The sequence below is a fragment of the Oncorhynchus gorbuscha genome, unplaced genomic scaffold, assembly GCF_021184085.1.
Source record: "Oncorhynchus gorbuscha isolate QuinsamMale2020 ecotype Even-year unplaced genomic scaffold, OgorEven_v1.0 Un_scaffold_295, whole genome shotgun sequence".
Classification (NCBI taxonomy): domain Eukaryota; kingdom Metazoa; phylum Chordata; class Actinopteri; order Salmoniformes; family Salmonidae; genus Oncorhynchus; species Oncorhynchus gorbuscha.
Window position 1 is genome coordinate 846,467 of NW_025745159.1, and position 25,177 is coordinate 871,643.

At 48.2% G+C, this 25,177-nt stretch overlaps 1 protein-coding gene across 1 annotated transcript in view; it reads right to left on the reverse strand.

Moving 5' to 3' along the window:
* LOC124017626 (vacuolar protein sorting-associated protein 13B-like) overlaps positions 1–25,177 on the reverse strand; it is a 269,473-nt gene that overhangs the window by 73,616 nt on the left and 170,680 nt on the right. Inside the window, 3 exon segments of the mRNA XM_046332879.1 lie at positions 18,287–18,370; positions 22,213–22,225; positions 22,941–23,203. Of these exon segments, the coding sequence (XP_046188835.1) occupies positions 18,287–18,370; positions 22,213–22,225; positions 22,941–23,203 (360 nt within the window).

Below are 25,177 nucleotides of genomic sequence, written 5' to 3' on the forward strand. Positions count from 1 at the left end.
ACAGTAGTGAGGAGGCAGAAAGAGGTCTGTTGTCAGGACAGTAGAGTAGAGAGGAGGCAGAATGAGGTCTGTTGTCAGGACAGTAGTGAGGAGGCAGAATGAGGTCTGTTGTCAGGACAGTAGTGAGGAGGCAGAATGAGGTCTGTTGTCAGGACAGTAGTGAGGAGGCAGAATGAGGTCTGTTGTCAGGACAGTAGTGAGGAGGCAGAATGAGGTCTGTTGTCAGGACAGTAGAGTAGAGATGAGGAGGCTGAAAGAGGTCTGTTGTCAGGACAGTAGTGAGGAGGCAGAATGAGGTCTGTTGTCAGGACAGTAGAGTAGTGAGGAGGCAGAAAGAGGTCTGTTGTCAGGACAGGAGAGAAGAGATGAGGAGGCTGAAAGAGGTCTTGTCAGGACAGTAGAGTAGTGAGGAGGCAGAAAGAGGTCTGTTGTCAGGACAGTAGAGTAGAGAGGAGGCAGAAAGAGGTCTGTTGTCAGGACAGTAGTGAGGAGACAGAAAGAGGTCTGTTGTCAGGACAGTAGAGTAGTGAGGAGACAGAAAGAGGTCTGTTGTCAGGACAGTAGAGTAGTGAGGAGGCAGAAAGAGGTCTGTTGTCAGGACAGTAGAGTAGAGAGGAGGCAGAAAGAGGTCTGTTGTCAGGACAGTAGAGTAGAGACGAGTCAGAATGAGGTCTGTTGTCAGGACAGTAGTGAGGAGGCAGAAAGAGGTCTGTTGTCAGGACAGTAGAGTAGTGAGGAGGCAGAATGAGGTCTGTTGTCAGGACAGTAGAGAGGAGGCAGAAAGAGGTCTGTTGTCAGGACAGTAGAGTAGAGGGAGGCAGAATGAGGTCTGTTGTCAGGACAGTAGTGAGGAGGCAGAAAGAGGTCTGTTGTCAGGACAGTAGAGTAGAGAGGAGGCAGAATGAGGTCTGTTGTCAGGACAGTAGTGAGGAGGCAGAATGAGGTCTGTTGTCAGGACAGTAGTGAGGAGGCAGAATGAGGTCTGTTGTCAGGACAGTAGAGTAGAGAGGAGGCAGAAAGAGGTCTGTTGTCAGGACAGTAGTGAGGAGGCAGAATGAGGTCTGTTGTCAGGACAGTAGAGTAGTGAGGAGGCAGAAAGAGGTCTGTTGTCAGGACAGTAGAGTAGAGAGGAGGCAGAATGAGGTCTGTTGTCAGGATAGTAGTGAGGAGGCAGAAAGAGGTCTGTTGTCAGGACAGTAGAGTAGTGAGGAGGCAGAAAGAGGTCTGTTGTCAGGACAGTAGAGTAGTGAGGAGGCAGAAAGAGGTCTGTTGTCAGGACAGGACAGTAGTGATGAGGCAGAATGAGGTCTGTTGTCAGGACAGTAGTGAGGAGGCAGAATGAGGTCTGTTGTCAGGACAGTAGAGAGGAGGCAGAAAGAGGTCTGTTGTCAGGACAGTAGAGTAGAGAGGAGGCAGAATGAGGTCTGTTGTCAGGACAGTAGTGAGGAGGCAGAAAGAGGTCTGTTGTCAGGACAGTAGAGTAGAGAGGAGGCAGAATGAGGTCTGTTGTCAGGACAGTAGTGAGGAGGCAGAATGAGGTCTGTTGTCAGGACAGTAGTGAGGAGGCAGAATGAGGTCTGTTGTCAGGACAGTAGTGAGGAGGCAGAATGAGGTCTGTTGTCAGGACAGTAGTGAGGAGGCAGAATGAGGTCTGTTGTCAGGACAGTAGAGTAGAGAGGAGGCAGAAAGAGGTCTGTTGTCAGGACAGTAGTGAGGAGGCAGAATGAGGTCTGTTGTCAGGACAGTAGAGTAGAGAGGAGGCAGAAAGAGGTCTGTTGTCAGGACAGTAGAGTAGAGAGGAGGCAGAAAGAGGTCTGTTGTCAGGACAGTAGAGAGGAGGCAGAATGAGGTCTGTTGTCAGGACAGTAGAGTAGAGAGGAGGCAGAAAGAGGTCTGTTATCAGGACAGTAGAGAGGAGGCAGAAAGAGGTCTGTTGTCAGGACAGTAGAGAGGAGGCAGAAAGAGGTCTGTTATCAGGACAGTAGAGTAGTGAGGAGGCAGAATGAGGTCTGTTGTCAGGACAGTAGTGAGGAGGCAGAATGAGGTCTGTTGTCAGGACAGTAGAGAGGAGGCAGAATGAGGTCTGTTGTCAGGACAGTAGAGAGGAGGCAGAATGAGGTCTGTTGTCAGGACAGTAGTGAGGAGGCAGAAAGAGGTCTGTTGTCAGGACAGTAGAGTAGAGAGGAGGCAGAAAGAGGTCTGTTGTCAGGACAGTAGAGTAGAGAGGAGGCAGAAAGAGGTCTGTTGTCAGGACAGTAGAGTAGAGAGGAGGCAGAAAGAGGTCTGTTGTCAGGACAGTAGAGTAGAGAGGAGGCAGAAAGAGGTCTGTTGTCAGGACAGTAGAGTAGAGAGGAGGCAGAAAGAGGTCTGTTGTCAGGACAGTAGTGAGGAGGCAGAAAGAGGTCTGTTGTCAGGACAGTAGAGTAGAGAGGAGGCAGAATGAGGTCTGTTGTCAGGACAGTAGTGAGGAGGCAGAATGAGGTCTGTTGTCAGGACAGTAGTGAGGAGGCAGAATGAGGTCTGTTGTCAGGACAGGAGAGAAGAGATGAGGAGGCTGAAAGAGGTCTGTTGTCAGGACAGTAGAGTAGTGAGGAGGCAGAAAGAGGTCTGTTGTCAGGACAGTAGAGTAGAGAGGAGGCAGAAAGAGGTCTGTTGTCAGGACAGTAGTGAGGAGACAGAAAGAGGTCTGTTGTCAGGACAGTAGAGTAGTGAGGAGACAGAAAGAGGTCTGTTGTCAGGACAGTAGAGTAGTGAGGAGGCAGAAAGAGGTCTGTTGTCAGGACAGTAGAGTAGAGAGGAGGCAGAAAGAGGTCTGTTGTCAGGACAGTAGAGTAGAGACGAGGCAGAATGAGGTCTGTTGTCAGGACAGTAGTGAGGAGGCAGAAAGAGGTCTGTTGTCAGGACAGTAGAGTAGTGAGGAGGCAGAATGAGGTCTGTTGTCAGGACAGTAGAGAGGAGGCAGAAAGAGGTCTGTTGTCAGGACAGTAGAGTAGAGGGGAGGCAGAATGAGGTCTGTTGTCAGGACAGTAGTGAGGAGGCAGAAAGAGGTCTGTTGTCAGGACAGTAGAGTAGAGAGGAGGCAGAATGAGGTCTGTTGTCAGGACAGTAGTGAGGAGGCAGAATGAGGTCTGTTGTCAGGACAGTAGTGAGGAGGCAGAATGAGGTCTGTTGTCAGGACAGTAGAGTAGAGAGGAGGCAGAAAGAGGTCTGTTGTCAGGACAGTAGTGAGGAGGCAGAATGAGGTCTGTTGTCAGGACAGTAGAGTAGTGAGGAGGCAGAAAGAGGTCTGTTGTCAGGACAGTAGAGTAGAGAGGAGGCAGAATGAGGTCTGTTGTCAGGACAGTAGTGAGGAGGCAGAAAGAGGTCTGTTGTCAGGACAGTAGAGTAGTGAGGAGGCAGAAAGAGGTCTGTTGTCAGGACAGTAGAGTAGTGAGGAGGCAGAAAGAGGTCTGTTGTCAGGACAGGACAGTAGTGATGAGGCAGAATGAGGTCTGTTGTCAGGACAGTAGTGAGGAGGCAGAATGAGGTCTGTTGTCAGGACAGTAGAGAGGAGGCAGAAAGAGGTCTGTTATCAGGACAGTAGAGTAGAGAGGAGGCAGAATGAGGTCTGTTGTCAGGACAGTAGTGAGGAGGCAGAAAGAGGTCTGTTGTCAGGACAGTAGAGTAGAGAGGAGGCAGAATGAGGTCTGTTGTCAGGACAGTAGTGAGGAGGCAGAATGAGGTCTGTTGTCAGGACAGTAGTGAGGAGGCAGAATGAGGTCTGTTGTCAGGACAGTAGTGAGGAGGCAGAATGAGGTCTGTTGTCAGGACAGTAGTGAGGAGGCAGAATGAGGTCTGTTGTCAGGACAGTAGAGTAGAGAGGAGGCAGAAAGAGGTCTGTTGTCAGGACAGTAGTGAGGAGGCAGAATGAGGTCTGTTGTCAGGACAGTAGAGTAGAGAGGAGGCAGAAAGAGGTCTGTTGTCAGGACAGTAGAGTAGAGAGGAGGCAGAAAGAGGTCTGTTGTCAGGACAGTAGAGAGGAGGCAGAATGAGGTCTGTTGTCAGGACAGTAGAGTAGAGAGGAGGCAGAAAGAGGTCTGTTATCAGGACAGTAGAGAGGAGGCAAAAAGCGGTCTGTTGTCAGGACAGTAGAGAGGAGGCAGAAAGAGGTCTGTTATCAGGACAGTAGAGTAGTGAGGAGGCAGAATGAGGTCTGTTGTCAGGACAGTAGTGAGGAGGCAGAATGAGGTCTGTTGTCAGGACAGTAGAGTAGAGAGGAGTCAGAAAGAGGTCTGTTGTCAGGACAGTAGAGAGGAGGCAGAATGAGGTCTGTTGTCAGGACAGTAGAGTAGAGAGGAGGCAGAATGAGGTCTGTTGTCAGGACAGTAGAGAGGAGGCAGAAAGAGGTCTGTTGTCAGGACAGTAGAGAGGAGGCAGAAAGAGGTCTGTTATCAGGACAGTAGAGTAGTGAGGAGGCAGAATGAGGTCTGTTGTCAGGACAGTAGTGAGGAGGCAGAATGAGGTCTGTTGTCAGGACAGTAGTGAGGAGGCAGAATGAGGTCTGTTGTCAGGACAGTAGAGTAGAGAGGAGGCAGAAAGAGGTCTGTTGTCAGGACAGTAGAGAGGAGGCAGAATGAGGTCTGTTGTCAGGACAGTAGAGTAGAGAGGAGGCAGAATGAGGTCTGTTGTCAGGACAGTAGTGAGGAGGCAGAAAGAGGTCTGTTGTCAGGACAGTAGAGTAGTGAGGAGGCATAAAGAGGTCTGTTGTCAGGACAGTAGAGTAGAGAGGAGGCAGAATGAGGTCTGTTGTCAGGACAGTAGAGTAGTGAGGAGGATGAAAGAGGTCTGTTGTCAGAACAGTAGAGAGGAGGCAGAAAGAGGTCTGTTGTCAGGACAGTAGTGAGGAGGCAGAAAGAGGTCTGTTGTCAGGACAGTAGAGAGGAGGCAGAATGAGGTCTGTTGTCAGGACAGTAGTGAAGAGAGGAGGCAGAATGAGGTCTGTTGTCAGGACAGTAGTGAGGAGGCAGAAAGAGGTCTGTTGTCAGGACAGTAGAGAGGAGGCAGAATGAGGTCTGTTGTCAGGACAGTAGAGTAGAGAGGAGGCAGAAAGAGGTCTGTTATCAGGACAGTAGAGAGGAGGCAGAAAGAGGTCTGTTGTCAGGACAGTAGAGAGGAGGCAGAAAGAGGTCTGTTATCAGGACAGTAGAGTAGTGAGGAGGCAGAATGAGGTCTGTTGTCAGGACAGTAGTGAGGAGGCAGAATGAGGTCTGTTGTCAGGACAGTAGTGAGGAGGCAGAATGAGGTCTGTTGTCAGGACAGTAGTGAGGAGGCAGAATGAGGTCTGTTGTCAGGACAGTAGTGAGGAGGCAGAATGAGGTCTGTTGTCAGGACAGTAGAGTAGAGAGGAGGCAGAAAGAGGTCTGTTGTCAGGACAGTAGTGAGGAGGCAGAATGAGGTCTGTTGTCAGGACAGTAGAGTAGAGAGGAGGCAGAAAGAGGTCTGTTGTCAGGACAGTAGAGTAGAGAGGAGGCAGAAAGAGGTCTGTTGTCAGGACAGTAGAGAGGAGGCAGAAAGAGGTCTGTTGTCAGGACAGTAGAGTAGAGGGGAGGCAGAATGAGGTCTGTTGTCAGGACAGTAGTGAGGAGGCAGAAAGAGGTCTGTTGTCAGGACAGTAGAGTAGAGGAGGCAGAATGAGGTCTGTTGTCAGGACAGTAGTGAGGAGGCAGAATGAGGTCTGTTGTCAGGACAGTAGTGAGGAGGCAGAATGAGGTCTGTTGTCAGGACAGTAGAGTAGAGAGGAGGCAGAAAGAGGTCTGTTGTCAGGACAGTAGTGAGGAGGCAGAATGAGGTCTGTTGTCAGGACAGTAGAGTAGTGAGGAGGCAGAAAGAGGTCTGTTGTCAGGACAGTAGAGTAGAGAGGAGGCAGAATGAGGTCTGTTGTCAGGATAGTAGTGAGGAGGCAGAAAGAGGTCTGTTGTCAGGACAGTAGAGTAGTGAGGAGGCAGAAAGAGGTCTGTTGTCAGGACAGTAGAGTAGTGAGGAGGCAGAAAGAGGTCTGTTGTCAGGACAGGACAGTAGTGATGAGGCAGAATGAGGTCTGTTGTCAGGACAGTAGTGAGGAGGCAGAATGAGGTCTGTTGTCAGGACAGTAGAGAGGAGGCAGAAAGAGGTCTGTTGTCAGGACAGTAGAGTAGAGAGGAGGCAGAATGAGGTCTGTTGTCAGGACAGTAGTGAGGAGGCAGAAAGAGGTCTGTTGTCAGGACAGTAGAGTAGAGAGGAGGCAGAATGAGGTCTGTTGTCAGGACAGTAGTGAGGAGGCAGAATGAGGTCTGTTGTCAGGACAGTAGTGAGGAGGCAGAATGAGGTCTGTTGTCAGGACAGTAGTGAGGAGGCAGAATGAGGTCTGTTGTCAGGACAGTAGTGAGGAGGCAGAATGAGGTCTGTTGTCAGGACAGTAGAGTAGAGAGGAGGCAGAAAGAGGTCTGTTGTCAGGACAGTAGTGAGGAGGCAGAATGAGGTCTGTTGTCAGGACAGTAGAGTAGAGAGGAGGCAGAAAGAGGTCTGTTGTCAGGACAGTAGAGTAGAGAGGAGGCAGAAAGAGGTCTGTTGTCAGGACAGTAGAGAGGAGGCAGAATGAGGTCTGTTGTCAGGACAGTAGAGTAGAGAGGAGGCAGAAAGAGGTCTGTTATCAGGACAGTAGAGAGGAGGCAGAAAGAGGTCTGTTGTCAGGACAGTAGAGAGGAGGCAGAAAGAGGTCTGTTATCAGGACAGTAGAGTAGTGAGGAGGCAGAATGAGGTCTGTTGTCAGGACAGTAGTGAGGAGGCAGAATGAGGTCTGTTGTCAGGACAGTAGAGTAGAGAGGAGGCAGAAAGAGGTCTGTTGTCAGGACAGTAGAGAGGAGGCAGAATGAGGTCTGTTGTCAGGACAGTAGAGTAGAGAGGAGGCAGAATGAGGTCTGTTGTCAGGACAGTAGAGGGAGGAGGCAGAAAGAGGTCTGTTGTCAGGACAGTAGAGAGGAGGCAGAAAGAGGTCTGTTATCAGGACAGTAGAGTAGTGAGGAGGCAGAATGAGGTCTGTTGTCAGGACAGTAGTGAGGAGGCAGAATGAGGTCTGTTGTCAGGACAGTAGTGAGGAGGCAGAATGAGGTCTGTTGTCAGGACAGTAGAGTAGAGAGGAGGCAGAAAGAGGTCTGTTGTCAGGACAGTAGAGAGGAGGCAGAATGAGGTCTGTTGTCAGGACAGTAGAGTAGAGAGGAGGCAGAATGAGGTCTGTTGTCAGGACAGTAGTGAGGAGGCAGAAAGAGGTCTGTTGTCAGGACAGTAGAGTGAGGAGGCATAAAGAGGTCTGTTGTCAGGACAGTAGAGTAGAGAGAGGCAGAAAGAGGTCTGTTGTCAGGACAGGAGAGTAGAGATGAGGAGGCTGAGGTCTGTTGTCAGGACAGTAGAGTAGAGAGGAGGCAGAAAGAGGTCTGTTGTCAGGACAGGAGAGTAGAGATGAGGAGGCTGAAAGAGGTCTGTTGTCAGGACAGTAGTGAGGAGGCAGAATGAGGTCTGTTGTCAGGACAGTAGAGTAGTGAGGAGGCAGAAAGAGGTCTGTTGTCAGGACAGGAGAGAAGAGATGAGGAGGCTGAAAGAGGTCTGTTGTCAGGACAGTAGAGTAGAGAGGAGGCAGAAAGAGGTCTGTTGTCAGGACAGTAGTGAGGAGGCAGAATGAGGTCTGTTGTCAGGACAGTAGTGAGGAGGCAGAATGAGGTCTGTTGTCAGGACAGTAGAGGCAGAATGAGGAGGCAGAAAGAGGTCTGTTGTCAGGACAGTAGAGAGGAGGCAGAATGAGGTCTGTTGTCAGGACAGTAGAGTAGAGAGGAGGCAGAAAGAGGTCTGTTGTCAGGACAGTAGAGTAGAGAGGAGGCAGAATGAGGTCTGTTGTCAGGACAGGAGGCAGAATAGGTCTGTTGTCAGGACAGAGAGTAGAGGAGGCAGAAAGAGGTCTGTTATCAGGACAGTAGTGAGGAGGCAGAAAGAGGTCTGTTGTCAGGACAGTAGAGAGGAGGCAGAAAGAGGTCTGTTATCAGGACAGTAGAGTAGTGAGGAGGCAGAATGAGGTCTGTTGTCAGGACAGTAGTGAGGAGGCAGAATGAGTCTGTTGTCAGGACAGTAGAGGAGGCAGAAAGAGGTCTGTTGTCAGGACAGTAGAGAGGAGGCAGAATGAGGTCTGTTGTCAGGACAGTAGAGTAGAGGAGGCAGAATGAGGTCTGTTGTCAGGACAGTAGAGAGGAGGAGGTCTGTTGTCAGGACAGAAAGAGGTCTGTTATCAGGACAGTAGAGTAGTGAGGAGGCAGAATGAGGTCTGTTGTCAGGACAGTAGAGAGGAGGCAGAAAGAGGTCTGTTGTCAGGACAGTAGAGAGGAGGCAGAATGAGGTCTGTTGTCAGGACAGTAGAGTAGAGAGGAGGCAGAAAGAGGTCTGTTGTCAGGACAGTAGTGAGGAGGCAGAATGAGGTCTGTTGTCAGGACAGTAGTGAGGAGGCAGAATGAGGTCTGTTGTCAGGACAGTAGTGAGGAGGCAGAATGAGGTCTGTTGTCAGGACAGTAGAGTAGAGAGGAGGCAGAAAGAGGTCTGTTGTCAGGACAGTAGTGAGGAGGCAGAATGAGGTCTGTTGTCAGGACAGTAGAGTAGAGAGGAGGCAGAAAGAGGTCTGTTGTCAGGACAGTAGAGTAGAGAGGAGGCAGAAAGAGGTCTGTTGTCAGGACAGTAGAGGAGGCAGAATGAGGTCTGTTGTCAGGACAGTAGAGTAGAGAGGAGGCAGAATGAGGTCTGTTATCAGGACAGTAGAGAGGAGGCAGAAAGAGGTCTGTTGTCAGGACAGTAGAGAGAGGCAGGCAAAGAGGTCTGTTGTCAGGACAGTAGAGTAGAGGAGGCAGAATGAGGTCTGTTGTCAGGACAGTAGTGAGGAGGCAGAATGAGGTCTGTTGTCAGGACAGTAGTCAGGGAGGCAGAAAGAGGTCTGTTGTCAGGACAGTAGAGAGGAGGCAGAATGAGGTCTTGTCAGGACAGTAGAGTAGAGAGGAGGCAGAATGAGGTCTGTTGTCAGGACAGTAGAGAGGAGGCAGAAAGAGGTCTGTTGTCAGGACAGTAGAGAGGAGGCAGAAAGAGGTCTGTTATCAGGACAGTAGTGGGGAGGCAGAATGAGGTCTGTTGTCAGGACAGTAGTGAGGAGGCAGAATGAGGTCTGTTGTCAGGACAGTAGTGAGGAGGCAGAATGAGGTCTGTTGTCAGGACAGTAGAGTAGAGAGGAGGCAGAAAGAGGTCTGTTGTCAGGACAGTAGAGAGGAGGCAGAATGAGGTCTGTTGTCAGGACAGTAGAGTAGAGAGGAGGCAGAATGAGGTCTGTTGTCAGGACAGTAGTGAGGAGGCAGAAAGAGGTCTGTTGTCAGGACAGTAGAGTAGTGAGGAGGCATAAAGAGGTCTGTTGTCAGGACAGTAGAGTAGAGAGGAGGCAGAAAGAGGTCTGTTGTCAGGACAGGAGAGTAGAGATGAGGAGGCTGAAAGAGGTCTGTTGTCAGGACAGTAGAGTAGAGAGGAGGCAGAAAGAGGTCTGTTGTCAGGACAGGAGAGTAGAGATGAGGAGGCTGAAAGAGGTCTGTTGTCAGGACAGTAGTGAGGAGGCAGAATGAGGTCTGTTGTCAGGACAGTAGAGTAGTGAGGAGGCAGAAAGAGGTCTGTTGTCAGGACAGGAGAGAAGAGATGAGGAGGCTGAAAGAGGTCTGTTGTCAGGACAGTAGAGTAGAGAGGAGGCAGAAAGAGGTCTGTTGTCAGGACAGTAGTGAGGAGACAGAAAGAGGTCTGTTGTCAGGACAGTAGAGTAGTGAGGAGACAGAAAGAGGTCTGTTGTCAGGACAGTAGAGTAGTGAGGAGGCAGAAAGAGGTCTGTTGTCAGGACAGTAGAGTAGAGAGGAGGCAGAAAGAGGTCTGTTGTCAGGACAGTAGAGTAGAGACGAGGCAGAATGAGGTCTGTTGTCAGGACAGTAGTGAGGAGGCAGAAAGAGGTCTGTTGTCAGGACAGTAGAGTAGTGAGGAGGCAGAATGAGGTCTGTTGTCAGGACAGTAGAGTAGTGAGGAGGCAGAAAGAGGTCTGTTGTCAGGACAGTAGAGTAGTGAGGAGGCAGAATGAGGTCTGTTGTCAGGACAGTAGAGAGGAGGCAGAAAGAGGTCTGTTGTCAGGACAGTAGAGTAGAGGGGAGGCAGAATGAGGTCTGTTGTCAGGACAGTAGAGTAGTGAGGAGGCAGAATGAGGTCTGTTGTCAGGACAGTAGTGAGAGAGGAGGCAGAATGAGGTCTGTTGTCAGGACAGTAGAGTGAGAGAGGCAGAAAGAGGTCTGTTGTCAGGACAGTAGTGAGGAGGCAGAATGAGGTCTGTTGTCAGGACAGTAGAGTAGTGAGGAGGCAGAAAGAGGTCTGTTGTCAGGACAGTAGAGTAGTGAGGAGGTAGAAAGAGGTCTGTTGTCAGGACAGTAGAGTAGTGAGGAGGCAGAAAGAGGTCTGTTGTCAGGACAGTAGTGAGGAGGCAGAAAGAGGTCTGTTGTCAGGACAGTAGAGTAGTGAGGAGGCAGAAAGAGGTCTGTTGTCAGGACAGTAGAGTAGTGAGGAGGCAGAAAGAGGTCTGTTGTCAGGACAGGACAGTAGAGTAGTGAGGAGGCAGAAAGAGGTCTGTTGTCAGGACAGTAGAGTAGAGGGCAGAAAGCAGAATGAGGTCTGTTGTCAGGACAGTAGTGAGGAGGCAGAAAGAGGTCTGTTGTCAGGACAGTAGAGTAGAGTGAGGAGGCAGAAAGAGGTCTGTTGTCAGGACAGTAGAGTAGAGAGGAGGCAGAATGAGGTCTGTTGTCAGGACAGTAGAGGAGGCAGAAAGAGGTCTGTTGTCAGGAGGGAGGCAGAATGAGGTCTGTTGTCAGGACAGTAGAGTAGAGAGGAGGCAGAAAGAGGTCTGTTGTCAGGACAGTAGTGAGGAGGCAGAATGAGGTCTGTTGTCAGGACAGTAGTGAGGAGGCAGAATGAGGTCTGTTGTCAGGACAGTAGAGTAGAGGAGGCAGAATGAGGTCTGTTGTCAGGACAGTAGTGAGGAGGCAGAATGAGGTCTGTTGTCAGAACAGTAGAGTAGAGAGGAGGCAGAATGAGGTCTGTTGTCAGGACAGTAGAGTAGAGAGGAGGCAGAAAGAGGTCTGTTGTCAGGACAGAGGGGCAGAATGAGGTCTGTTGTCAGGACAGTAGTGAGGAGGCAGAAATGAGGTCTGTTGTCAGGACAGTAGAGGTCTGTTGTCAGGAGAGTGAGGAGGCAGAATGAGGTCTGTTGTCAGGACAGTAGAGTGAGGAGGCAGAATGAGGTCTGTTGTCAGGACAGTAGAGTGAGGAGGCAGAAAGAGGTCTGTTGTCAGGACAGTAGAGTAGAGAGGAGGCAGAATGAGGTCTGTTGTCAGGACAGTAGTGAGGAGGCAGAATGAGGTCTGTTGTCAGGACAGTAGAGTAGAGAGGAGGCAGAAAGAGGTCTGTTGTCAGGACAGTAGAGTAGAGAGGAGGCAGAATGAGGTCTGTTGTCAGGACAGTAGTGAGGAGGCAGAATGAGGTCTGTTGTCAGGACAGTAGAGTAGAGAGGAGGCAGAATGAGGTCTGTTATCAGGACAGTAGTGAGGAGGCAGAATGAGGTCTGTTGTCAGGACAGTAGAGTAGAGAGGAGGCAGAATGAGGTCTGTTGTCAGGACAGTAGTGAGGAGGCAGAATGAGGTCTGTTGTCAGGACAGTAGAGAGGAGGAGCAGAATGAGGTCTGTTGTCAGGACAGTAGAGTAGAGAGGAGGCAGAATGAGGTCTGTTGTCAGGACAGTAGAGAGGAGGCAGAAAGAGGTCTGTTGTCAGGACAGTAGAGAGGAGGCAGAAAGAGGTCTGTTATCAGGACAGTAGAGTAGAGAGGAGGCAGAATGAGGTCTGTTGTCAGGACAGTAGTGAGGAGGCAGAATGAGGTCTGTTGTCAGGACAGTAGAGAGGAGGCAGAATAGAGTCAGGAGGCAGAAAGAGGTCTGTTGTCAGGACAGTAGAGAGGAGGCAGAATGAGGTCTGTTGTCAGGACAGTAGAGAGTCTGTTGTCAGGACAGTAGAGTAGTGAGGAGGCAGAATGAGGTCTGTTGTCAGGACAGTAGAGAGGAGGCAGAATGAGGTCTGTTGTCAGGACAGTAGAGTAGAGAGGAGGCAGAATGAGGTCTGTTGTCAGGACAGTAGTGAGGAGGCAGAATGAGGTCTGTTGTCAGGACAGTAGAGAGGAGGCAGAATGAGGTCTGTTGTCAGGACAGTAAAGAGGTCTGTTGTCAGGACAGTAGAGTAGAGAGGAGGTTGTCAGAAAGAGGAGGCAGAATGAGGTCTGTTGTCAGGACAGTAGTGAGGAGGCAGAATGAGGTCTGTTGTCAGGACAGTAGAGTAGAGAGGAGGCAGAATGAGGTCTGTTGTCAGGACAGTAGAGTAGTGAGGAGGATGAAAGAGGTCTGTTGTCAGAACAGTAGAGAGGAGGCAGAAAGAGGTCTGTTGTCAGGACAGTAGTGAGGAGGCAGAATGAGGTCTGTTGTCAGGACAGTAGAGTGACAGGAGAGTGACTGTAGAGTGACAGTAGAGTGACAGTAGAGTGACAGTAGAGTGACAGTAGTCCTCTCTCTCTATGTATCCCCCTTCCTCTCTCTGTGTCTCCCCCTTCCTCTCTCTCTCTGTCTCCCCCTTCCTCTCTCTCTGTCTCCCCTTCCCCTCTTTCTGTCTCCCCCTTCCTCTCGCTCTGTGTCTCCCCTTCCTCTCTCTCTGTGTCTCCTCTCTCTCCACCACCTCCTCTCTCCTCTCTCTCTGTGTCTCCTCTCTCTCCTCTCTCTCTGTGTCTCCTCTCTCTCTCTCTGTGTCTCCTCTCTCTCCTCTCTCTCCACCACAACCAGCCTAATCTACCATAATACTGTCTGGCCTCACCGCACTGAAAACAGATCCATGTCATCCTCTCTCTCCTCTCTCTCTGTGTCTCCTCTCTCTCTGTGTCTCCTCTCTCTGTGTCTCCTCTCTCTCCTCTCTCTCTCTCTGTGTCTCCTCTCTCTCCACCACCTCCTCTCTCTCCACCACCTCCTCTCTCCTCTCTCTCTCTGTGTCTCCTCTCTCTCCACCACCTCCTCTCTCTCCACCACCTCCTCTCTCTCCTCTCTCTCTCTGTGTCTCCTCTCTCTCCACCACCTCCTCTCTCTCCTCTCTCTCTCTGTGTCTCCTCTCTCTCCACCACCTCCTCTCTCTCCACCACAACCAGCCTAATCTACCATAATACTGTCTGGCCTCACCGCACTGAAAACAGATCCATGTCATCCTCTTTCCTTTTCTCCTCAGAGACAGACAGGGGTAGAAATCAATGCCTCCGAATGTGTGTGTCTGTGTATGTGTGTGTGTCTGTGTATGTGTGTGCGTCCTCGCTATGAGGTGGTAGTGTAATCAAAGCCAAACCGTGGTGGTTACCGAAAGGAAGCCGGGAAGGGAGGGAGGGGGAGAGAGAGAGAGAGAGAGAGACAGACAGACAGACACAGAGAGAGAGACAGACAGAGAGAGGGAGAGAGACAGGGAGAGAGAAGGAGAGAGAGAGAGACAGGGAGAGAGAGAGACAGGGAGAGAGAAGGAGAGAGAGAGAGAGACGAGGTGAGAGAGAGAGAGGGAGAGAGAGAGAGAGAGGGGGAGGAGAGAGAGGGAGAGGGGGAGACAGAGAGAGAGAGAGAGGGGAGGGAGAGAGGGAGAGAGGGAGGGAGAGAGACAGAGAGAGAGAGAGAGAGAGAGAGAGAGAGAGAGAGAGAGAGAGAGAGAGAGAGAGAGAGAGAGAGAGAGAGGATGGTGTTAGTTAGAGGATGGTGCTAGTTAGAGGATGGTGTTAGAGGATGGTGTTAGAGGATGGTGTTAGTTAGAGGACGGTGTTAGTTAGAGGACGGTGTTAGTTAGAGGATGGTGTTAGTTAGAGGATGGTGTTAGTTAGAGGATGGTGTTATTTAGAGGACGGTGTTAGTTAGAAGACGGTGTTAGAGGATGGTGTTAGACGATGGTGTTAGTTAGAGGATGGTGTTAGTTAGAGGACGGTGTTAGTTAGAGGATGGTGTTAGTTAGAGGATGGTGTTAGTTAGAGGACGGTGTTAGTTAGAGGACGGTGTTAGTTAGAGGACGGTGTTAGTTAGAGGATGGTGTTAGAGGATGGTGTTAGTTAGAGGACGGTGTTAGAGGATGGTGTTAGTTAGAGGACGGTGTTAGAGGATGGTGTTAGTTAGAGGACGGTGTTAGTTAGAGGATGGTGTTAGTTAGAGGATGGTGTTAGTTAGAGGATGGTGTTAGTTAGAGGTTAGTTAGAGATGGTGTTAGTTAGAGGATGGTGTTAGTTAGAGGACGGTGTTAGTTAGAGGACGGTGTTAGTTAGAGGACGGTGTTAGTTAGAGGACGGTGTTAGTTAGAGGATGGTGTTAGTTAGAGGATGGTGTAAGTTAGAGGACGGTGTTAGAGGATGGTGTTAGTTAGAGGATGGTGTTAGTTAGAGGATGGTGTTAGTTAGAGGACGGTGTTAGTTAGAGGATGGTGTTAGAGGATGGTGTTAGTTAGAGGATGGTGTTAGTTAGAGGATGGTGTTAGTTGGAGGATGGTGTTAGTTAGAGGATGGTGTTAGTTAGAGGATGGTGTTAGTTAGAGGATGGTGTTAGTTAGAGGATGGTGTTAGTTAGAGGATGGTGTTAGTTAGAGGATGGTGTTAGTTAGAGGATGGTGTTAGTTAGAGGATGGTGTTAGTTAGAGGATGGTGTTAGTTAGAGGATGATGTTAGTTAGAGGATGATGTTAGTTAGAGGTTGGTGTAAGTTAGAGGATGGTGTTAGTTAGAGGATGGTGTTAGTTAGAGGATGGTGTTAGTTAGAGGATGGTGTTAGTTAGAGGACGGTGTTAGTTAGAGGACGGTGTTAGTTAGAGGACGGTGTTAGTTAGAGGACGGTGTTGAGTTAGAGGATGGTGTTAGTTAGAGGAGGAGTGTTAGTTAGAGGATGGTGTTAGTTAGAGGATGGTGTTAGTTAGAGGATGGTGTTAGAGAGATGGTGTTAGTTAGAGGATGGTGTTAGAGAGGATGGTGTTAGTTAGAGGATGGTGTTAGAGATGGTGTTAGTTAGAGGATGGTGTTAGTTAGAGGATGGTGTTAGTTAGAGGATGGTGTTAGTTAGAGGATGGTGTTAGTTAGAGGACGGTGTTAGAGGATGGTGTTAGTTAGAGGATGGTGTTAGAGGATGGTGTTAGTTAGAGGACGGTGTTAGTTAGAGGATGGTGTTAGTTAGAGGATGGTGTTAGTTAGAGGAGATGTTAGTTAGAGATGGTGTTAGTTAGAGGATGGTGTTAGTTAGAGGATGGTGTTAGTTAGAGGATGGTGTTAGTTAGAGGATGGTGTTAGTTAGAGGATGGTGTTAGTTAGAGGATGGTGTTAGTTAGAGGATGGTGTTAGTTAGAGGATGGTGTTAGTTAGAGGATGGTGTTAGTTAGAGGACGGTGTTAGTTAGAGGATGGTGTTAGTTAGAGATGGTGTTAGTTAGAGGATGGTGGTAGTTAGAGGATGGTGTTAGTTAGAGGATGGTGTTAGTTAGAGGATGGTGTTAGTTAGAGGATGGTGTTAGTTAGAGGATGATGTTAGTTAGAGGACGGTGTTAGTTAGAGGATGGTGTTAGTTAGAGGATGGTATTTAGAGGATGGTGTTAGTTAGAGGATGGTGTTAGTTAGAGGATGATGTTAGTTAGAGGACGGTGTTAGAGGATGGTGTTAGTTAGAGGATGGTGTTAGTTAGAGGAGGGTGTTAGTTAGAGGATGGTGTTAGTTAGAGGATGGTGTTAGTTAGAGGATGGTGTTAGTTAGAGGATGGTGTTAGTTAGAGGATGGTGTGTTAGAGGATTGTTAGAGGATGGTGTTAGTTAGAGGATGGTGTTAGTTAGAGGGTGTTAGTTAGAGGATGGTGTTAGTTAGAGGATGGTGTTAGTTAGAGGATGGTGTTAGTTAGAGGATGGTGTTAGTTAGAGGATGGTGTTAGTTAGAGGATGGTGTTAGAGGATGGTGTTAGTTAGAGGATGATTAGAGGATGGTGTTAGTTAGAGGATGGTGTTAGAGGATGGTGTTAGTTAGAGGACGGTGTTAGTTAGAGGATGGTGTTAGAGGATGGTGTTAGTTAGAGGATGGTGTTAGTTAGAGGATGGTGTTAGTTAGAGGACGGTGTTAGTTAGAGGACGGTGTTAGTTAGAGGATGGTGTTAGTTAGAGGATGGTGTTAGTTAGAGGACGGTGTTAGTTAGAGGACGGTGTTAGTTAGAGGACGGTGTTAGTTAGAGGACGGTGTTAGTTAGAGGATGGTGTTAGTTAGAGGATGGTGTAAGTTAGAGGACGGTGTTAGAGGATGGTGTTAGTTAGAGGATGGTGTTAGTTAGAGGATGGTGTTAGTTAGAGGACGGTGTTAGTTAGAGGACGGTGTTAGAGATGGTGTTAGTTAGAGGATGGTGTTAGTTAGAGGATGGTGTTAGTTGGAGGATGGTGTTAGTTAGAGGATGGTGTTAGTTAGAGGATGGTGTTAGTTAGAGGATGGTGTTAGTTGGAGGATGGTGTTAGTTAGAGGATGGTGTTAGTTAGAGGATGGTGTTAGTTAGAGGATGGTGTTAGTTAGAGGATGGTGTTAGTTAGAGGATGGTGTTAGTTAGAGGACGACTAGAGGATGATGTTAGTTAGAGGTTGGTGTAAGTTAGAGGATGGTGTTAGTTAGAGGATGGTGTTAGTTAGAGGATGGTGTTAGTTAGAGGATGGTGTTAGTTAGAGGACGGTGTTAGTTAGAGGACGATGTTAGTTAGAGGACGTGTTAGTTAGAGGATGGTGTTAGTTAGAGGATGGTGTTAGAGGACGGTGTTAGTTAGAGGATGGTGTTAGTTAGAGGATGGTGTTAGTTAGGATGGTGTTAGTTAGAGATGAGTTATGATGTGTTAGAGAGGATGGTGTTAGTTAGAGATGGTGGTTTAGTTAGAGGATGGTGTTAGAGGATGGTGTTAGTTAGAGGATGGTGTTAGTTAGAGGATGGTGTTAGTTAGAGGATGGTGTTAGTTAGAGGATGGTGTTATGGTGTTAGTTAGAGGATGGTGTTAGTTAGAGGATGATGTTAGTTAGAGGATGGTGTTAGTTAGAGGATGGTGTTAGTTAGAGATGGTGTTAGTTAGAGATGGTGTTAGTTAGAGGACAGTGTTAGAGGATGGTGTTAGTTAGAGGATGGTGTTAGTTAGAGGATGATGTTAGTTAGAGGATGGTGTTAGTTAGAGGATGGTGTTAGTTAGAGGATGGTGTTAGTTAGAGGATGGTGTTAGTTAGAGGACGGTGTTAGTTAGAGGATGGTGTTAGTTAGAGGACGGTGTTAGTTAGAGGAGGGTGGTAGTTAGAGGATGGTGTTAGTTAGAGGATAGTGTTAGTTAGAGGATGGTGTTAGTTAGAGGATGGTGTTAGTTAGAGGATGGTGTTAGTTAGAGGATGATGTTAGTTAGAGGACGGTGTAGAGGATGGTGTTAGTTAGAGGATGGTGTTAGAGGATGGTGTTAGTTAGAGGATGATCTTAGTTAGAGGATGATGTTAGTTAGAGGACGGTGTTAGAGAGGATGGTGTTAGTTAGAGGATGGTGTTAGTTAGAGGAGGGTGGTAGTTAGAGGATGGTGTTAGTTAGAGGATGGTGTTAGTTAGAGGATGGTGTTAGTTAGAGGATGATCTTAGTTAGAGGATGATGTTAGTTAGAGTTTAGTTAGGAGGGTGTTAGTTAGGATGGTGTTAGTTAGAGGATGGTGTTAGTTAGAGGATGGTGTTAGTTAGAGGATGGTGTTAGTTAGAGGATGGTGTTAGTTAGAGGACGGTGTTAGTTAGAGGATGATGTTAGTTAGAGGACGGTGTTAGTTAGAGGTTGGTGTTAGAGGATGGTGTTAGTTAGAGGATGGTGTTAGTTAGATGACGGTGTTAGTTAGATGACGGTGTTAGTTAGAGGATGGTGTTAGTTAGAGGATGGTGTTAGTTAGAGGATGGTGTTAGTTAGAGGACGGTGTTAGTTAGAGGTTGGTGTTAGAGGATGGTGTTAGTTAGAGGACGGTGTTAGAGGATGGTGTTAGTTAGATGATGGTGTTAGTTAGAGTTACAGTATATATGGAATAGGGACCCTCTGGGCCCTGGCAGAAAGTAGTGCACTACATAGGGAATAGGGTACCACATCAGACCCTACCCTGGATGGCTATACTCACCACTCTCTGCTGCATGTGAGAGTCCGTTTCCATGGTGATCAGGGTGCACCACACGTAGAGCAACGAGCCGCTGGAACAAGGCACCTGCAAGGACACCAACACACCATCAGATAGGACAGGTACTATTCTCACCTCTGACCTGAAATAAACAATGACAGTAGATAGGAACTGGAAACACAAGCATTTAGCTCGGTATTACTGCACTGATGGAGCTAGAAACACAAGCATTTAGCTCGGTATTACTGTACTGTTGGAGCTAGAAACACAAGCATTTAGCTCGGTATGTACTGTTGGAGCTAGAAACACAAGCATTTAACTAGGTATTACTGTTGGAGCTAGAAACACAAGCATTTAGCTAGGTATTACTGTTGGCTAGAAACACAAGCATTTAGCTAGGTATTACTGTTGGAGCTAGAAACACAAGCATTTAGCTAGGTATTACTGCACTGTTGGAGCTAGAAACACAAGCATTTAGCTAGGTATTACTGTTGGAGCTAGAAACACAAGCATTTAGCTAGGTATTACTGCACTGTTGGAGCTAGAAACACAAGCATTTAGCTAGGTATTACTGTTGGAGCTAGAAACACAAGCATTTAGCTAGGTATTACTGTTGGAGCTAGGAACACAAGCATTTAGCTAGGTATTACTGTTGGAGCTAGAAACACAAGCATTTAACTAGGTATTACTGTTGGAGCTAGAAACACAAGCATTTAGCTAGGTATTACTGTTGGAGCTAGAAACACAAGCATTTAGCTCGGTATTACTGCACTGTTGGAGCTAGAAACACAAGCATTTAGCTAGGTATTACTGTTGGAGCTAGAAACACAAGCATTTAGCTAGGTATTACTGTTGGAGCTAGGAACACAAGCATTTAGCTAGGTATTACTGTTGGAGCTAGAAACACAAGCATTTAACTAGGTATTACTGTTGGAGCTAGAAACACAAGCATTTAGCTAGGTATTACTGTTGGAGCTAGAAACACAAGCATTTAGCTAGGTATTACTGTTGGAGCTAGAAACACAAGCATTTAACTAGGTATTACTGTTGGAGCTAGAAACACAAGCATTTAGCTCGGTATTACTGCACTGTTGGAGCTAGAAACACAAGCATTTAGCTAGGTATTACTGTTGGAGCTAGAAACACAAGCATTTAACTAGGTATTACTGTTGGAGCTAGAAACACAAGCATTTAGCTCGGTATTACTGTACTGTTGGAGCTAGAAACACAAGCATTTAACTAGGTTTTACTGTTGGAGCTAGAAACACAGGCATTTAGCTAGGTTTAACTGTTGGAGCTAGAAACACAAGCATTTAGCTAGGTATTACTGTACTGTTGGAGCTAGAAAAACAAGCATTTAACTAGGTATTACTGTTGGAGCTAGAAACACAAGCATTTAGCTAGGTATTACTGTTGGAGCTAGAAACACAAGCATTTAGCTCGGTATTACTGCACTGTTGGAGCTAGAAACACAAGCATTTAGCTAGGTATTACTGTTGGAGCTAGAAACACAAGCATTTAGCTAGGTATTACTGTTGGAGCTAGGAACACAAGCATTTAGCTAGGTATTACTGTTGGAGCTAGAAACACAAGCATTTAACTAGGTATTACTGTTGGAGCTAGAAACACAAGCATTTAGCTAGGTATTACTGTTGGAGCTAGAAACACAAGCATTTAGCTCGGTATTACTGCACTGTTGGAGCTAGAAACACAAGCATTTAGCTAGGTATTACTGTTGGAGCTAGAAACACAAGCATTTAGCTAGGTATTACTGTTGGAGCTAGGAACACAAGCATTTAGCTAGGTATTACTGTTGGAGCTAGAAACACAAGCATTTAACTAGGTATTACTGTTGGAGCTAGAAACACAAGCATTTAGCTAGGTATTACTGTTGGAGCTAGAAACACAAGCATTTAGCTAGGTATTACTGTTGGAGCTAGAAACACAAGCATTTAACTAGGTATTACTGTTGGAGCTAGAAACACAAGCATTTAGCTCGGTATTACTGCACTGTTGGAGCTAGAAACACAAGCATTTAGCTAGGTATTACTGTTGGAGCTAGAAACACAAGCATTTAACTAGGTATTACTGTTGGAGCTAGAAACACAAGCATTTAGCTAGGTATTACTGTACTGTTGGAGCTAGAAACACAAGCATTTAACTAGGTTTTACTGTTGGAGCTAGAAACACAGGCATTTAGCTAGGTTTAACTGTTGGAGCTAGAAACACAAGCATTTAGCTAGGTATTACTGTACTGTTGGAGCTAGAAAAACAAGCATTTAACTAGGTATTACTGTTGGAGCTAGAAACACAAGCATTTAGCTAGGTATTACTGTTGGAGCTAGAAACACAAGCATTTAGCTAGGTATTACTGTTGGAGCTAGAAACACAAGCATTTAGCTAGGTATTACTGTTGGAGCTAGAAACACAAGCATTTAACTAGGTATTACTGATGGAGCTAGAAACACAAGCATTTAACTAGGTATTACTGTTGGAGCTAGAAACACAAGCATTTAGCTAGGTATTACTGCACTGTTGGAGCAAGAAACACAAGCATTTAACTAGGTATTACTGTTGGAGCTAGAAACACAAGCATTTAGCTAGGTTTAACTGTTGGAGCTAGAAACACAAGCATTTAGCTAGGTATTACTGTACTGTTGGAGCTAGAAAAACAAGCATTTAACTAGGTATTACTGTTGGAGCTAGAAACACAAGCATTTAGCTAGGTATTACTGTTGGAGCTAGAAACACAAGCATTTAGCTAACTAACCCACGCCCCCTAACTAACCCACGCCCCCTAACTAACCCACGGCCCCTAACTAACCCACGCCCCTAACTAACCCACGCCCCTAACTAACCCACGCCCCCTAAATAACCCAGGCCCCTAACTAACCCACGGCCCCTAACTAACACACGCCCCTAACTAACCCACGCCCCTAACTAACCCGCGCCCCTAATTAAACCAAAGCCCCTAACTAACCCACGCCCCTAACTAACCCGCGCCCCTAACTAACCCGCGCCCCTAACTAACCCGCGCCCCCTAATTAAACCAAAGCCCCTAACTAACCCACGCCCCCTAACTAACCCACGCCCCTAACTAACCCACGGCCCACTGAGTCACGTCACGCTCATCACGTTGTCCCAACACCATCACCTTCTGTCACCCAACACGGCTCCCAACTGGTTTTCTGCAGTTGTACAAGAGAACCCACACAAAGCTCCAACACCATCCAACAGTTAAGTCCCAATGACAATTTAACTGTTAGCGTGGGATAATAGCCCATTAAACTCTGTCAGCTCTGAGAAGATTTAAACGCTGAAAATTTGCCTTTCAGAAGGGTTATTGGTTGTGTGTTCAACCCCTCAATGAAACCCTATGCACTACTTTAGAAACAGCCCCCTACAGGATTCTGGATCTAAAGTAGTGCACTATGTAGGAGATAGGGGTGCCATTTGGGAGGTTACAACACTGCCTTTCCCCCTCCGACCCCCTGACTCCTCGTTAAGACCTACACCGTGCCAAAGGCCGTTACAACACTGCCTTTCCCCCTCCGACCCCCTGACTCCTCGTTAAGACCTACACCGTGCCAAAGGCCGTTACAACACTGCCTTTCCCCCTCCGACCCCCTGACTCCTCGTTAAGACTTACACCGTGCCAAAGGCCGTTACAACACTGCCTTTCCCCCTCCGACCCCCTGACTCCTCGTTAAGACTTACACCGTGCCAAAGGCCGTTACAACACTGCCTTTCCCCTCCGACCCCCTGACTCCTCGTTAAGACCTACACCGTGCCAAAGGCCGTTACAACACTGCCTTTCCCCCCCGACCCCCTGACTCCTCGTTAAGACTTACACCGTGCCAAAGGCCGTTACAACACTGCCTTTCCCCCTCCGACCCCCTGACTCCTGCGTTAAGACACCAGGCCAAAACGCCCAACACTGTTCTGTTCCCCTCCGACCCCCTGACTCCTCGTTAAGACCTACACCGTGCCAAAGGCCGTTACAACACTGCCTTTCCCCCTCCGACCCCCTGACTCCTCGTTAAGACTTACACCGTGCCAAGGCCGTTACAACACTGCCCCTCCGACCCCCTGACTCCTCGTTAAGACTTAGTGCCAAAGGCCGTTAGAACTGCCTAATTTACAGTCAGCGAGGACTTTATTTACTGCGGACAAAACACCAGGCATGAACGCAATAACCGACGTTCTGTTCTGTTCTGTTCAGCTCTGACAACGGCCTCGGGTTCCTCTTGTGTGAAGGAGAACACTGCTAGACACGGGCTGGTCCACCAACACACTCTACCCCCCTCCATGGTTACAGACCTAGTTTAACCTGGTCCACCAACACACTCTACCCCCCTCCATGGTTACAGACCTAGTTTAATCATCAGGGGGTAACCTGGTCCACCAACACACTCTACCCCCCTCCATGGTTACAGACCTAGTTTAATCATCAGGGGGTAACCTGGTCCACCAACACACTCTACCCTGACCCAAGGTTACAGAGAGAGAGAGAGAGAGAGAGAGAGAGAGAGAGAGAGAGAGAGAGAGAGAGAGAGAGAGAGAGAGAGAGAGAGAGAGAGACAGTGGTTAGAGAAGAGAGATATATCAGGTTAGATCAACACACTGACACAGTTGTGTTATCTGTGTCTGTACTCACCTGTACCACAGCTGCTGTCCCCTCTCCTTCTCCTTCCTCTCCAGTCTGACATCCCGAGACCAGTCCTCATCTCCTCTGGTTCTGACACACAGCTCTGTCAGCTCTGAGTCCTCCAGCACGTAGGAGGGCAGCTTCCTCCCAGCCTCCAGACAGTCAACATGTTCCTTAACCACCGTCTGGTCTTCTGGATTCACATAGTGCTGCACCACCCGCAGATCAATGTCCTGAGACAGGTAACTACACATCACCTGGATTCCTCCTACCTACAGATGATTACCTAGAGAGACAGGGAAGAGTCCTCCTCTCTATTCCTCCCTGTAGAGAGAGAGAGAGAGATCTACAGAACCAGAGAGAGAGAGAGAGAGAGAGAGAGAGAGAGAGAACACCAGAGAGAGAGAGACAGTGGTTATGTAAGAGTCAAAACTAGACTTGATGGATATATCAGGTTATTGATCAACACACTGACACAGTTGTGTTAATCAGGGATGATGGTCAGTATGGGTCCTGCCTGCTGCTGTCCCCCAGTCTGATTGGCTCCTGAAGTCACTGTGTCTGTCACTATCATTATCAGACGGCCAAGCTGTCCTCTCTACTCCTCCCTGTACTCTACAGAACACCACGGCCAAGCTGTCCTCTCTATTCCTCCCTGTACTCTACAGAACACCACGGCCAAGCTGTCCTCTCTACTCCTCCCTGTACTCTACAGAACACCACGGCCAAGCTGTCCTCTCTATTCCTCCCTGTACTCTACAGAACACCACGGCCAAGCTGTCCTCTCTATTCCTCCCTGTACTCTACAGAACACCACGTCCAAGCTGTCCTCCTCTCTATTCCTCCCTGTACTCTACAGAACACCACGGCCAAGCTGCCCTCCTCTCTATTCCTCCCTGTACTCTACAGAACACCACGGCCAAGCTGTCCTCTCTATTCCTCCCTGTACTCTACAGAACACCACGGCCAAGCTGTCCTCCTCTCTATTCCTCCCTGTACTCTACAGAACACCACGGCCAAGCTGTCCTCTCTATTCCTCCCTGTACTCTACAGAACACCACGGCCAAGCTGTCCTCCTCTCTATTCCTCCCTGTACTCTACAGAACACCACGGCCGAAATGGCACCCTATTCCCTCTGGGCCCTGGTCTAAAGTAGCGCACTACATAGGGAATAGGGTGCCATTTTGGACCAAACCCACATCTCCCTCTGGTCCAGCTCTAACCCAGCTCAGTCACCAGGAAGCCCTCATCTGTTCATGACAATTCTAATTCAGCTCACAATTCATTGTTGCCACCACCCAGTGTGTGTGTGTGTGTGTGTGTGTGTGTGTGTGTGTGTGTGTGTTCTCTGGGTGGTGGTGTTGATAATGGTGGTGAGGAGAGGGATTGGTCTCTAAAGAGAGAGAATTCTCCAGCTCATCAATCATCCCTTTATAGCCCCTCTCACAGGCTCTCCATCACGTAATCACACACACACACACACACACACACACACACACACACACACACACACACACACACACACACACACACACACACACACACACACACACACACACACACACACACACACACACACACACACACACACACACACACACACACACACACACACACACACACACACACACACACACACACACACGTCCCACAGCCAGCCTGTGACCAGAGACATCTCCCGTTGCTGTAAGGAGCTGTCACAATCTCCCGGCAGTTTGTTAGGGGATTGGATGTGACCAGGGCTTACACCCGTGTCGTTTGAGCCAACGAGAACAAGATGTCTGAGCGGAGCAGATAAGAATGTAGCCGTTCTGTTTTGTCTGCAGGCCAGAACTAGAGACGTGTGACACTTGACAGTGTTTCCAAAACAAAGCGTCCCCACATTTCAGAGAAGGCATCTCAAGATTTGTGGGGAATTAAATGTTTGTTCCAATTCAACCACGGTTTTTGGTACGTTTATTCAGCTGTTGTAAAAAATAAAAATAAAAAGTGATGTTTTATGTAACATTTCTTGAACACGGATCAATTTAAAGTCTTGTACATTTCCTGTTCTGTTTCTGTGGAGACGACTCCACTAACAGGATCACTTCCTGTTCTGTTTCTGTGGAGACGACTCCACTAACAGGATCACTTCCTGTTCTGTTTCTGTGGAGACGACTCCACTAACAGGATCACTTCCTGTTCTGTTTCTGTGGAGACGACTCCACTAACAGGATCACTTCCTGTTCTGTTTCTGTGGAGACGAC